The sequence below is a fragment of the Hirsutella rhossiliensis genome, assembly GCF_020360975.1.
Source record: "Hirsutella rhossiliensis strain HR02 chromosome Unknown scaffold00003, whole genome shotgun sequence".
In the NCBI taxonomy this organism is placed as follows: Eukaryota; Fungi; Ascomycota; class Sordariomycetes; order Hypocreales; family Ophiocordycipitaceae; genus Hirsutella; species Hirsutella rhossiliensis.
Window position 1 is genome coordinate 6,082,811 of NW_025408669.1, and position 12,833 is coordinate 6,095,643.

The 12,833-nt window shown below is 58.7% G+C and overlaps 6 protein-coding genes across 6 annotated transcripts; 4 read left to right on the plus strand and 2 right to left on the minus strand.

Annotated features, from left to right (window-relative positions):
- Positions 1-353: 353 nt before the first annotated feature.
- On the plus strand, positions 354-1,079 carry HRG_03890 (restriction endonuclease domain-containing protein; the record flags this gene model as incomplete). The annotated part of the gene is made up of 1 exon (XM_044862361.1): positions 354-1,079. The coding sequence occupies one exon, from the start codon at positions 354-356 to the stop codon at positions 1,077-1,079; it is 726 nt and encodes a 241-aa protein (XP_044723387.1).
- A 426-nt stretch (positions 1,080-1,505) lies between these two features.
- HRG_03891 (putative quinoprotein amine dehydrogenase beta chain-like protein) lies at positions 1,506-2,552 on the minus strand (the record flags this gene model as incomplete). Its single annotated transcript, XM_044862362.1, has 1 exon — positions 1,506-2,552. One exon carries the CDS (start codon positions 2,550-2,552, stop codon positions 1,506-1,508), a length of 1,047 nt encoding a protein of 348 aa, XP_044723388.1.
- A 1,355-nt stretch (positions 2,553-3,907) lies between these two features.
- On the plus strand, positions 3,908-5,262 carry HRG_03892 (caleosin related protein; the record flags this gene model as incomplete). The annotated part of the gene is made up of 5 exons (XM_044862363.1): positions 3,908-4,391; positions 4,458-4,546; positions 4,615-4,647; positions 4,710-5,073; positions 5,132-5,262. 5 exons carry the CDS (start codon positions 3,908-3,910, stop codon positions 5,260-5,262), a joined length of 1,101 nt encoding a protein of 366 aa, XP_044723389.1.
- Positions 5,263-6,170: 908 nt separating this feature from the next.
- HRG_03893 (glutathione S-transferase-like protein OpS6) lies at positions 6,171-7,069 on the plus strand (the record flags this gene model as incomplete). The annotated part of the gene is made up of 5 exons (XM_044862364.1): positions 6,171-6,207; positions 6,272-6,336; positions 6,388-6,612; positions 6,667-6,818; positions 6,907-7,069. 5 exons carry the CDS (start codon positions 6,171-6,173, stop codon positions 7,067-7,069), a joined length of 642 nt encoding a protein of 213 aa, XP_044723390.1.
- Positions 7,070-7,318: 249 nt separating this feature from the next.
- Positions 7,319-7,834, minus strand: HRG_03894 (uncharacterized protein; the record flags this gene model as incomplete). Its single annotated transcript, XM_044862365.1, has 1 exon — positions 7,319-7,834. The coding sequence occupies one exon, from the start codon at positions 7,832-7,834 to the stop codon at positions 7,319-7,321; it is 516 nt and encodes a 171-aa protein (XP_044723391.1).
- Positions 7,835-8,744: 910 nt separating this feature from the next.
- On the plus strand, positions 8,745-12,214 carry HRG_03895 (ATP-dependent protease la (LON) substrate-binding domain-containing protein; the record flags this gene model as incomplete). Its single annotated transcript, XM_044862366.1, has 3 exons — positions 8,745-9,159; positions 9,205-11,978; positions 12,053-12,214. The coding sequence occupies 3 exons, from the start codon at positions 8,745-8,747 to the stop codon at positions 12,212-12,214; spliced, it is 3,351 nt and encodes a 1,116-aa protein (XP_044723392.1).
- Positions 12,215-12,833: the final 619 nt, after the last annotated feature.

The window sequence follows — 12,833 nt, forward strand, 5'->3', positions numbered from 1 at the left end:
CAGCCCCCTGCGACGAGGGATGACGATGAGATCAAAACATTGAGAGAAGAAGGCGTCTAGGCGTCTACCACTATTCGCGGCTTTCGTTTGGGGGATGATGTAATTAATGGGTGCGGCAGGACTGGATGTCCCGTGACAGAGGCGGGGCCCGCTTTAGTGCATACCCAAGTAACGAGGCGCTTTCAACTTCATCAACCAAACAAGGGGAAAGAAAGACATTGAGGTTGAAAGCCAGCAGCAGAGCAACCCTCGTGCGTGGCTTCGGACAATGAACCGCCAGTGGATGTCAAATCGACGCTACGCTCATCGGCGACTCAAAACATTCATCTGAAGGCGCATGTCTGGGAGATAAAATGCTGAAGCAGAGCTGTTTCCAGCCATGGCGGCAGGCCAGGCTCCGAATCTCTCCCGCCCGCTGCTTCGTCCTCAGCCCTGGGAGACGGCAATGCCCAGCTCATGACAAGCCGCCCGGGGAACAAGAGCCTCTTGAGAACCAACTGCAGTTTCCCGATGCGCCAACAACACGGCACTCGGATCTGGCCTCCTTTCTGGACCATACGCGGCGCACCGGTCTCGACGAGAAATCAACCGTCTATGTCGGCACCCACTACGAGTACACCGTCGCCGACGCCCTGTCGAGGCACGGCTTCTTCCTCAAGCGCATCGGCGGAGCGTCAGACTACGGCACCGACCTCATTGGCACCTGGACGCTCCCCTCCCTCGACCATCCCATGAGGGTGCTCCTCCAGTGCAAGGCCGGCGTGCAGCGCGTCGGCCCTCAGCATGTGCGGGAGCTCGAGGGCGCTTTCATCGGGGCTCCCGTCGGCTGGCGAGGCGACGGCGTGCTGGGCGTGCTGGTGAGTGAGCGGGCCGCGACAAAAGGCGTCAGGGACTCGCTCTGTAGGAGTAGGTGGCCCATGGCGTTTGCGTGTTGCTCCAGGACCGGCGCCCTAACCCAGATGCTGTGGAACCGGCGCGCTGAGGAGCAGGGCCTTGAGGGATTTGGCGTCACCGTCAAGCATGCCCAGGATCAAGCTCCGGAATTGGTCTTAACGCGTGACGGCAAGGTTGTGGCATGAGGCTAGGGCCTTGTGCCTCCATTACCGCTGCGCTGCAGCTCTAGAGTATGCTGAGTGCGTCGCCATGATCTGAGAGGCGCAAAGTGATGAAGCAATCTCCAGTCGACTTGAAGGAGTGGGTTCCAGTGGAGAGTGCACACCTTTGACTGCCACCAAAATGCCTCTGCTCTGACGCTGGCATCAAGTCTACACAGCTGGGACGGAGGAGCCCAGCGTCCTACGCATACAGAACAGCCAGATGATAATCAGATGATGCCTCTTGCGGACAGTCTTGACACATCCGTCCTGCTGCCAGGAAGCAGTACTGCTCGCCTTCCGGCTCATTGCGGATTTTACCTGAGTCGGCTTTTCATGATCAATGCGAACAGCTGTTTCGAATGGAAATCCAAAGCTTCACAAAACCAAGATTCTTCTGTCTCGACTTGGCTAATAAACTGACGTGGTATCAATGGCCACAACCTTGCCACCTCTGGCTTTCTGCCCGCCCTTGGCTTCGGCATTCCCCGTCACAACATACAGCGTCTTGCCATCTCGTCGGGTCCTACCGAAAGCGCATGACGTATCTCTAGCAACAATCGGGCTGTCCTTGGACCCGGCAACTGTGGAACTTTTCCCGTTTGTTGCGACGTGGAATACGGTGTTGAGCTGGTTGGTTGTTGCCCAGAACCCGCGTTCATCGTGAGCAAAGTCGTCGACGAACAAATTGTATCCCGTCTCACGATACACCAGCTCCGGCCGGGCCTTGGGCTCGGGGTTGCCCAGCTGGTCGATGCGAATGCGGTATATTTTGCCTGCAAACGTGTTGGACCAGTACAGGTAGCCGTCGAGCACCTTGATGCCGTTGACGCCAATCTGGAGCGGCGAGCCGGGAACAGGAGCCATCTCGGGAAGCTTGACGGCAACCTTGGCCTTGCCCGACTGGATGCAAAGCCGCCAGACCAGCCCGAGAGCCGAGTCGCTAATGAGGACTGCGTGGTCCACGTATGGCAGTGCCGCCACGCCGTTGGGGAATGCCATGTCAGGGTGCTTGGCGATATGCTTGACCAACGGTCCGCGGTCGTAGTCGTTGGACCGGAAGTCGACAAGCCAGGTCTCGGCCGTACCATTGACCTGGGCGCCCGAGCCGGAGAAATTGGAACCCACAACAACGAAGACGTCTGACGAAGGCTCCGCGATGCCGAGGAGGCCGTTGACGGAGGGGAATTTGTGAAGCAGCTTGACGGGGGGGTTCTGGGACCAGGGACGCGAAAGCGACAAGAGGGCGGCCTCGGGGCGGAGCTGGGTCAAGAGGACATGTCCGTTTTTGCGGACGGCCAGGTTTTCGATCCAGGTAGGCGGAGGGAACTGGTGGAGCACCTTGGTCGGGAGGGAAGACGGAGAGTCATGATGGTCGGCGTCTTGATAGTGCTTTGAGATTGCAGCCGAGGCGACTCCAAGCAGTAGCGCCGTGAGGAGGGCGGATGCTCGGATCATTCTGTATTTCACCGTTGTCATCCCAAGGGCGATGCCAAAGCGCGCTGGCTTGAGAGCTCAGAGTTGCCGGGGTGGGCAGGGGGAAGTTTCCACTGGGATAAAGGCAGCGAAATGGCAACGGGACTGGGCTTGAGGTTTGGGTGGACGCGGCTAAGCCTTCGTATCAGTCGCCGGCCTGAGACTTCTGAAGGATGGTTTCTCCGACTGAAACTGAGGAAGCTGCCTGCTCGACGGCGTCATGAGAGGACCAGCACACTGCCTCCATCGATTGCGGCAAGCTCATCCCGCCCTCACTCTGTCGTTGTCGTCGTCGTCGTCGTCGTCGTCGTCACGCTGAGTGTAAGCTTCTCCTTTCTTTGGAGAGGGCGATGCGTGAAGAAGACTTGCTGCAGCAGTGGGTACGAGGGCATGCATGGAGGGAGCCTGGCCGATGCGGAATGCTGTCAGATTCCTTGGCTGCGCCAAAGGGCCACGGCGACTCTGAGGCGTGAGACATGCGAGCTTTGGCTGGACAGAAGGGTGAGGAGAATGAGCGCGTTGGTGGGTATTAATTTGTGCTTTCTCTCCGGCAGACGGGGAGCTTTCTGAGGGGCCTGAGCAGAATGCAATGGGCACTCTACAAACACACACACATATGTATTGTATATATATTGCATGTATATATATATATATATATATATACGTATATTCACTATTATCATGCATCACCGTGGACATGTGTTGTCCGGTCTCGCAGCCGGCCTCGTGTATCCCGTCGAGGTGGCTCAAACATCGCTCATTCTCTCTCTCCTCCGCAGTCAGTGGACGACGTCATGACGCCCTTGGCCCCTCGCTGCCATGTGCAAGTGATGGATCGGTGCTGCCGCATATCAGTCGGTCTACAGCACAGTATATCCAAGGGGCCGCGTCCACCATGATGGAACCCACAAGCGGCGATTCGTCGTGCCGAGCGACGCAGGCGGTCCGCAGCCCCGTGCAGTAGCGCTGCGACGCTGGCCATTTCGTGTGCGTCAAGCAAAAAGCATGTGAAGATGGGCTTTGTTGTTCGTATCGCCAAATTGACTCCCAGGAATGACATCACGGTCAAGCAGGTGGTTCGAGGCAGCAGCTTCCAGTCGTTGACATGACGCCGGCATGACGACAAACGGCCGAGGACCTTTTGTTTCTGTTGGCCACATGCGTGCAATGAGCAATGAGCGGTAATAAACAACAACCGCGGCCCGCGTCTCGAGATTTACTTTTGTCCGACTCCCTTTCTGGCCTCCCTTTCTGGCCTTTTGCGCCCTCGCCTGTGCTGAAGTCTCCCCATCCGTCTTGACATTTCACCCGGCAGCAGCCCTTGTCCCGCCCGCATCATGGGGTCTACAAAGGACGGCGTCAAGAGCGGCAGGCGCAAGGAGCACTCGGAGGCCAAGGACGGCGATGGCGTCAAGAGCGGCGGACACAAGAAGAAGCGCGCCGAGAGCAAGGCCAGCCATGGCGTCACGGCTGACGGACAAGACGCGGAGCATCCGGGCAAGGCCAACGACAGCGACCAGGCCGGCGGACCCAAGGAGCACCCGGAAATGGCCAACGACGGCGAGGCACACGCAGAGACCAACAAGGCCCCCGGTGGCGGCGTGAAAGCGGACGGACCCAAGGATCCCCCGGATAGCAAGGCCAACCCGGAGAGCAAGGCCAACGACAGCGTCAAGCGCGACGGACTCGCTGGGCGCGCCGAGACCAAGGCCGATAATGGCAACAAGCCCGGCGTGGTCACCTCGATACCCGAGGTGCCCATCACGGTACAGCGCAAGCCGTTTGTGCAGCCCGACGACAAAGTGCGGCTCCCCCATGCCGGTACGTCGTCGTTGAACCTACCCCGAGTCTGGGTTGGAGTCGCGGCTGATCCCGTGCCGTTTGCAGGAACAGCAAGGGCCAGCCTAGCTGCCACGTACGAACGCCCCGACGGAACGGCCCAGGGTGGCTGGGCCGAGCGTCATCAGAACCAGACTGTGAGTGGTTTTCCCGAACCGTTGATGAAGTGGTGAACAAGTAGCTGATGGTGATGCTTTTGCCCCAGGTTCTTCAGCAGCATGTCGAGTTCTTTGACCAGGCAAGTCGTTGGCGGACGGAGACAGACCTACGCAGGCGACTCTAGGGCTAACAAACCCCCAGGACCGTGACGGCGTCATCTGGCCTGTCGACACGTTCAAGGGCTTCTACGCCCTGGGCTACGGCATCGCCTTCTCGCTCCTGGCCGCCGCCATCATCAACGGCGCCTTCTCGTACCCGACGCTCTCTGGCTACCTCCCGGACCCTTTGTTCCGCATCTACATCAGAAACATCCACAAGGACAAGCATGGCAGCGACAGCGGCACGTACGACGCCGAGGGCCGCTTCGTGCCGCAAAAGTTCGAGGAAATCTTCTCCAAGTACGCCGAGGGGAGGGACTACGTGACGGTCCCGGACGTGCTCAAGTTCCTCAGGGGACAGCGACTGCTTGCCGATCCGTTTGGATGGCTTGGGGCCCTCTTTGAGTGTAAGTCACGCCCGCCTCGGACGAGAGTACAAGGACTGACGTGTTTGTTGAGCTGTAGGGCTCGCAACCTACCTTTTGCTCTGGCCTGCAAACGGGCGCATGGCCAAGGAGGACATCCGCGGGGTGTACGACGGCAGCATCTTCTACACCATTGCCGCAAGGCGCGAGAAGTTGAAGAATCGAGGCTGATGCGTGGACGACAACCGGCCGGGATGGACCGTATGGGAGGAAAGAGTTTGGGAAGCCCACTTGGTACGAGGCCAATTCAAAGGGCCAGCCGAACCTTGTTGGAGCTGCTTCCAACCATCGATGATTGATTTGCGGATCAGACGTGAACTGAGGCGGAGGAGTTTGTGGCGCCGTCGAGTTCGCCCCCCGTCATGTGGAATCACCGTTGTTTTGTTCCTCCCTTCCATATGCTCACTTATGTTCTTGTTGAGTTAGGTTAGCAACTTAGTCATCTGCCGCGCGCTTCGTCTGATGGACGCTTGGCTGGTCTGGCCTGATCATCCAAGCGTCAGACTACCAAACACGCGACTTACAAATCAAGGACCAGACACAGACAACGGCCGTCCGTCTCTGGAGCCCTCGCCTGTGTCCACACACACCCCGTCCACACACCCCGATCAAGCTCCGTGTGTCGGCCCTGTCGGGGAAGCTGTGCTGCTTGATAATCACCCCTCGCGTTGAAACCGAAGCCGTCCTCCATGGCCCGTCATCATCAGCACTAGCATGGCGCTCCATGGCGCTCCATGGCTCCCCCTTTCCTTGCCATCTGCCGTCCTTTGCTGTTCTTGTCGCAGAACCGACCAGAGGGGGACCGTGATGGCAAGCTAAATGTGCGCGTGTTTGCTAAGCACCCGCCAGACTCGGGCACATGTGGAGATGGCCTATTTCTAAGCCAGAGCTCTAGAGTTTTAGACGGGGCAGCTCGACGGATGCGTTCTGGTATATAAGTACGACTTGGTGTGTCTGGTAGCTGTGGCACATTAGGCTCTGGGCAGATATCTTCCACGTCTTGAACACTGTCCATCACCACTATACTCGTAAACACGCTCCATTCTACCAGCCCTTCTCCCCGTTTCACTTACTCGACGATGGCCGGTCTTAAGCCCATTACCGTTTGGGTCCATGGTATGCCGGCTCTTTTCCCACTCTCCGCCGCCGAAGAAGCGGGTCTAACGAGTGATGCTCCCAGTTGGCGGCCCCAACCCTTACAAAGTCCTCATCGCGCTCGAGGAGCTCGGCATTGCCTACGAAAAGGTAAGATGGCGGCGCCAAATACCCAAGACCGTCGCTAACCACGTCCGTTAGATCGTCGTTGAGAACCCCAAGGACGAGTCTTTCCTGGCCATCAATCCCAACGGGCGTCTGCCGGCCATCAAGGACCCCAACCACGGCGACCTCATCCTGTGGGAGTCGGGCGCCATCCTCGAGTACCTTGTCGACACGTACGACAAGGAGGGCAAGTTGACCTTGACGTCCCACGCCGACAAGTGGCACCTGAAGCAGTACCTGCACTTCCAGATGTCCGGCCAGGTGAGTCTGAGCCGCAACCAGCCGCCCTCTTCCGAGAGCTGACATGCGTTCAAGGGCCCCTATTACGGCCAGTCAATCTGGTTCAACAAATACCACCCGGAAGACGTGCCGAGCGCGAAGAAGCGCTACGAGGATCAGACGGTGCGCGTCTTTGGCGTCTTGGACAAGATCCTCGAGGGCAAAAAGTATCTTGTCGGAGAGAAATTGTAAGTTGTCGACCCCCCACTTTCCGTTGTCTCCATGTAAGGGGCACATTTCATGACAAGAGCTCGACTGACCCCCTTGCCTCTCCAGCACCTACGCCGACCTAGCCTTTATCCCTTGGGATAACGCCATGAAGAACTTCCTGCCCGAGGTCTGGGACAGGAACCAAGTCAAGAGCAAGTATCCCAACTACGCTGCTTGGCACGCCCGCCTCGTTGAGCGTCCGGCCGTGAAGAAGGTGTACGGCTTATAGACGCACTCGGTTGCTGGGTTGGGGCAGTTCGTGCTCAGGCTTACATTGGATCTTGAATGTCGCAGCTCTCTCCCTCCCACAGCTCATGTGAGCTAGAATGTATCGACGTCTAGAATAATAAGTCATCTCTGAAGGCGCCCCCCAACCCCCAATCTGTGATGCATCCTCGTACTCGTGTCATCTCGACGGATGATCATCATGGCTGGTCCCGCATCCACATACGGCGCTATCAAGACCAAAGTACACTCATCAATCATCCCAAATGGCCGCCCTGGCCTTGTCGGCGTCGTCGCGTCGCCTCTGCTCTTCAGCCTTTTCCTGCTCCTTGCGCCTCTTCTCCTGCTCCCGGACGGATTTCTGATAGGCCCTCTGCTCCTCCGTCTGCTTTGGCGCCTTGAGCCCCAGCCCGGCGGCAATCATGCGCCGAGCCACGGCATCCGTCTTTTCCGGCCGTCGGGTCTGCGGGCCACCATCCCCACCACCGGGCGATGCGCTTACAGCCGGCTCCGCGTCCGGGTTCCAGCCATGCGGAGAGCTAAACTGCGGCGATTTGGGCGCGGGCGGGGCTGGCGATGACGCCTCGGCTCTGGGAAGAGGTGTTTTCACCTCGTCTTCGGACGACAGCTCATCTTGGTCCTCCCACGAGTCTAGAACTTCCTTGTTCTTCTTGGCCTTGGGCGGTTTTGGAGCTCCTTTGGAGCCTTCCAGCTTCAGGTCTGGTAGTGAAGATGCGGCGTCGTCTTTGTCCCGCGCCGACGAAGCCATGGATGGAGAACCGCGGCCGAGGCAGCGCAAAGCAGCCTCGACCTTGACGACAGGCCGGCGGGGGGCAGAGATAGTGGGAGTACGCAGATGAAAGATGGCTTGAATGGCTTGTTCCAATGGTCTCCGAGAAAAGAGATATATGCGTAATTTGTTCTTCGATGCCGAGGCGCAGGATGGACTCAATAAAGCCTGTGTCGAGGGAGATCGAGAGCTCATCCGTGACACAGGGCGTTGTTCAGCCCCCCGTTAGAGGGGAGCGCCTCGCTAGATACCTATGTGCACGTGCGTGGAATCTTGGAGTGCCTGGGCAGCGGCTCGGATACTCCCTATCATTTGCATTAAAGAAAGAAAGAGATGACCGGAACATTTCTGACCCGAATCGAGCTATGCGCAAAGATTTCAAGTGCCTCCAATGTTGCACGTCCTTGCCAGTTGTGATGGCGAGGATAACGTCGAGTGAATTGTCGCCGCCTCGCTAATGCTCTCTTACGGATAACGACCAATGGAGCTGCTGCAGTGAGAAGATAGTATGCCCAAAATCAGAATATGAGCCACTCGGGGGCTTGCTCCAGACAGCCGAGGATCAGCCGGTGGAAGATCCTAGCTCATAATTACCGTAGCTCACCCCCATGGCCGCCCGTCTTTTTCCTCGCCTGATGATGTCGCGGTGCTCCAATTAGTCCGCATTTTGCCCTGCTAGACGCCCGGCCGCCCAGACCTCCTCCGCAGCGGCGATGCTGCCCATTCTCGCCTCCACGACGCGCACATCCCCATTGCAGTAGAGCTGCACGCCTCCTGTCCCGGTTGCTCTGCCTGCCGATTCCAGGCGCGTCCCGTCGCCCTCTTCGGCCGAATCTCGCCTTTCACTCTCGCCAGCTCTGGCTCAGCGGCCTGGCTCACACATCATACCATGATGCCGCGATGCCGCGTCTCCGGACGCTTCGCGCTCGAGCGCCCCCATCTCCCAGCGACCAGAGCTCTCTCCAGGCCCCTGTCCCGGACCCGGGCCGCGACGCCGCCCTGCCTCTCGAGTCACTACGCCTGCGCTCGCCCCTTGCCCGCCCTCCGCTCGCGACTAAACCTGGCATGCTTCTCGACGACTGCCATGGCCAGCAAGGAAAAGGATAACAAGGACAAGGGCGGCAACTTCTTCGACTCCGCCGTTGAACCACCCACCGAACCGCTTTCGGAAGAGGAGGTAAAGGCCAATCTCGACAACAACAAGAAGGAGCTCGACGACAAGGCTGTCCCAGAACCCAAAGCCAGCGACGCCGACTTTACCGTCTCTGCCAAGACCGAAGGAAGCGGCTCCCCGGCGTCGGATGGCAAGGCCCCCGGCAGCTCGACAGGCGCGGGCTCCGGCTCGGCAGACGGCGGCTCCAGTGGCGATGGGGGAAAACGGGGTCGCAAATCGACCGAGAAAGCGCTCCAGAAGCCTGTCGTGCCCGAAGTATACCCTCAGGTGCTCGCCATCCCAATCGCTCGGCGGCCGCTCTTCCCCGGTTTCTACAAAGCTATAACCATCAAGGATCCAGACGTCGCCACCGCCATCACCGAATCCATCAAGCGTGGCCAGCCATACGTTGGCGCCTTTCTCTTCAAGGACGAAAACGAAGACGAGGACATCATTAGGGATGCCAATGACGTGTATGACGTCGGCGTCTTCGCACAGATTACGAGCGCCTTTCCCATACACGGCCAAGAGGGCGCCTTGACCGCCATCCTATACCCCCACCGCCGCATCCGACTCTCCAGCCTCTTGCCACCGGGCGGCCATGATGCCAAAAAGGCCGATACAAAGGCCGACACCAAAGCCGAAGCAAAGGTCGAGCCCGAGGTGCCGCAGCCCATCCCCTCCAAGCCTGCCGAGGACGATGCCAGTCAAGATAAAAAGGGAGACGTGGTGGCAAGCTTCGAAGAGGCGGCCGTGGAGAAGAAGCCAGACCAAGTGGCGGAGCGATACGAACCCACCTCGTTCCTCAAGCGATATCCCGTCAGCCTCGTCAACGTGGAGAACCTGGCAGACGAGCCCGTCGATCCCAAGAGCCCGGTCATTCGGGCTGTCACCAACGAGATTGTCAACGTCTTCAAGGAGGTTGCCACCATGAACAACCTCTTCCGCGACCAGATATCAACCTTTTCAATGAGTCAGTCTACCGGTAACGTGACCTCAGAGCCCGGGAAGCTCGCCGATTTCGCCGCCGCCGTGTCCTCGGGGGAGCAGAATGAGCTGCAGGAAGTGCTTGCATGCATGAACGTGGAGGAAAGGATGCAAAAGGCTTTGATCGTGCTGAAAAAAGAGCTCATGAACGCCCAACTGCAATCCAAGATTACCAAGGACGTGGAGAGTAAGATTAGCAAGCGGCAGCGCGAGTACTGGCTCATGGAGCAGATGAAGGGCATCCGTCGCGAGCTCGGCCTCGAATCCGATGGCAAGGACAAGCTGGTCGAGAAGTTCAAGGAAAAAGCCGGTAAGCTGGCCATGCCCGAGGCGGTCCGCAAAGTCTTCGAAGAGGAGCTTAACAAGCTCGCTCACCTGGAAACGGCTGCCTCTGAGTTTAATGTGACTCGGAACTACCTGGACTGGCTCACTCAGATTCCGTGGGGGCAGAGGAGTCCCGAGAATTTCGGCATTCCCAACGCCGTCAAGGTACTGGACGAAGACCACTATGGCCTGCAGGACGTCAAGGACCGCATCTTGGAGTTTATCGCCGTGGGCAAGCTGCGCGGCACCGTCGAGGGAAAGATACTCTGCTTCGTCGGCCCCCCCGGTGTCGGCAAGACAAGCATTGGCAAATCCATCGCTAGGGCCTTGAACCGACAGTACTACAGGTTCAGTGTCGGAGGCCTGACCGATGTGGCGGAAATCAAGGGCCACCGCAGGACATATGTGGGCGCGCTGCCGGGCCGGATTGTTCAGGCATTGAAGAAGTGTCAGACCGAGAACCCGCTCATCTTGATCGACGAGGTCGACAAGATCGGCCGGGGATACCAGGGAGATCCCTCTTCGGCACTGCTCGAGCTCCTGGACCCGGAGCAAAATAACTCCTTCCTGGACCACTACATGGATGTGCCGGTCGACCTGTCCAAAGTCCTCTTCGTGTGCACTGCCAACATGACAGACACGATTCCGAGGCCGCTTTTGGATCGCATGGAATTAATCACGCTCTCGGGTTACGTCGCGGACGAGAAGAAGGCCATTGCCAACAGGTACCTTGCTCCGGCGGCAAAGGAAGCAGCCGGCCTCAAGGAGGCACATGTCGAGCTCACCGGCGAGGCGATCGAGGAGCTCATCAAGTCGTACTGTCGGGAGTCGGGTGTTCGCAACTTGAAGAAACAGATCGAAAAGGTCTATCGAAAGTCTGCCTTGAAGATTGTTCAAGACCTCGGAGAGGAGGTCATCCCTGAGGACGAAGCCCTGACAGAGGATGGCAAATCAGCATTGCAAGCAGAGGAGCGAAAGTCGGAAGACGCGAGCGAAGGCGCAGCGGCCGAGGGAGGGGACAAGAGTGTTGCGGAATCAGACGAGGTGGAGACGACGGAAAAGCCGCGGAAGCCACTGAGTGTGCCGGACTCGGTCCACATCGAGATCGGAAAGGACAACCTCACCGATTACATCGGACCGCCCGTGTTCACATCGGACCGCCTCTACGACGTGAGTCCACCCGGCGTGTCCATGGGCCTGGCTTGGACCCAGATGGGCGGCGCGGCCATGTACATCGAGTCTATCCTGCAGGCGCCACTGAGGCCCAGCACCCGGCCGCAACTGGAGATCACGGGCAACCTCAAGTCGGTGATGAAGGAGTCGACGACGATCGCCTACTCGTTCGCCAAGTCCTTCATGGTCAAGCAGTTTGCGGACAATCACTTCTTCGACAAGGCCAAGCTGCACCTGCACGTGCCCGATGGGGCCGTCTCCAAGGACGGGCCGTCGGCTGGCATCACCATGGCGACCTCGCTCTTGTCCCTTGCCTTGGACGCCCCTGTCAACCCGACGGTGGCCATGACGGGCGAGCTCACCCTGACGGGCAAGGTGCTGAGGATCGGCGGCCTGAGGGAGAAGACGGTGGCGGCGAGAAGAGCGGGCTGCAAGACCATCATCTTCCCCAGCGACAACACGTCGGACTGGCTGGAGCTGCCTGAGGTATGTGGCTGTCCTTGGCGACAAGTAACCCCTTTCGACGCGTGCATGACTTGCTGACCGTCAAATTACTGCAGAACATCAAAGAGGGTATCGAGGGTCACGCGGTCGGGTGGTATGGCGAGGTATTTGACCTCGTGTTTCCCGACCTCGATCGCAAGCAGGCGAACGAATGTAAGATTTGCGAGTGGAAAAGCCAGCAGAAGGAGGAGCCTGAGCGACCCCAAGAGGACGAATAGACGACGTATTTAGACCAGGCCATGTAAGGATGTGCATGAGGGCGGGCGCTGCCGGGCCAGTGGCACTCGCACTCTCCCCCCCGCCCCTGTTTGTTGATCGGGGCTGGTTGCGGGGAGCGGCATGACTTGGCGTTTTGACATTTGTTTGGGCACGATCAAGAGGAAGCGAGAGATGATATATTTCATGGAGGCGGATTGGAGGAGGGACGGGCGGGGGAGAAGCCGAGTTGCTGACTCGAATGACTTGTAAAAACACACACTCCTATCATACTCTTCGGCGACGTCAGCAGCGGTGGTGAGGGTGGAGGAGGCGGACTTGCTGCTACTCATTGTTGTAGGAGCGAACAAACGGCTGGAGGTCGATTGATGCATGCCGTGGGAGAGGCGCCGCCGTATGCACTGCTCTTGTAAGCGGACGTCATTTCCTTGACGCCTCCTGTCATGGGGCGACAGGCGCTTGACTCGGACGGCTGCTGACGCTGCTGCGAAGCATTCCTGTTTGTTGAGAGGAAATAAAGGTAGCGCAGACTGATGCACGCAGCGGTACGGCGCATGAGCGTGCCTTGGCTGGAAGCGGCTGCAAGAGCTAAAGTCTCGCAGGAGCAGGCAGTGCAATGCA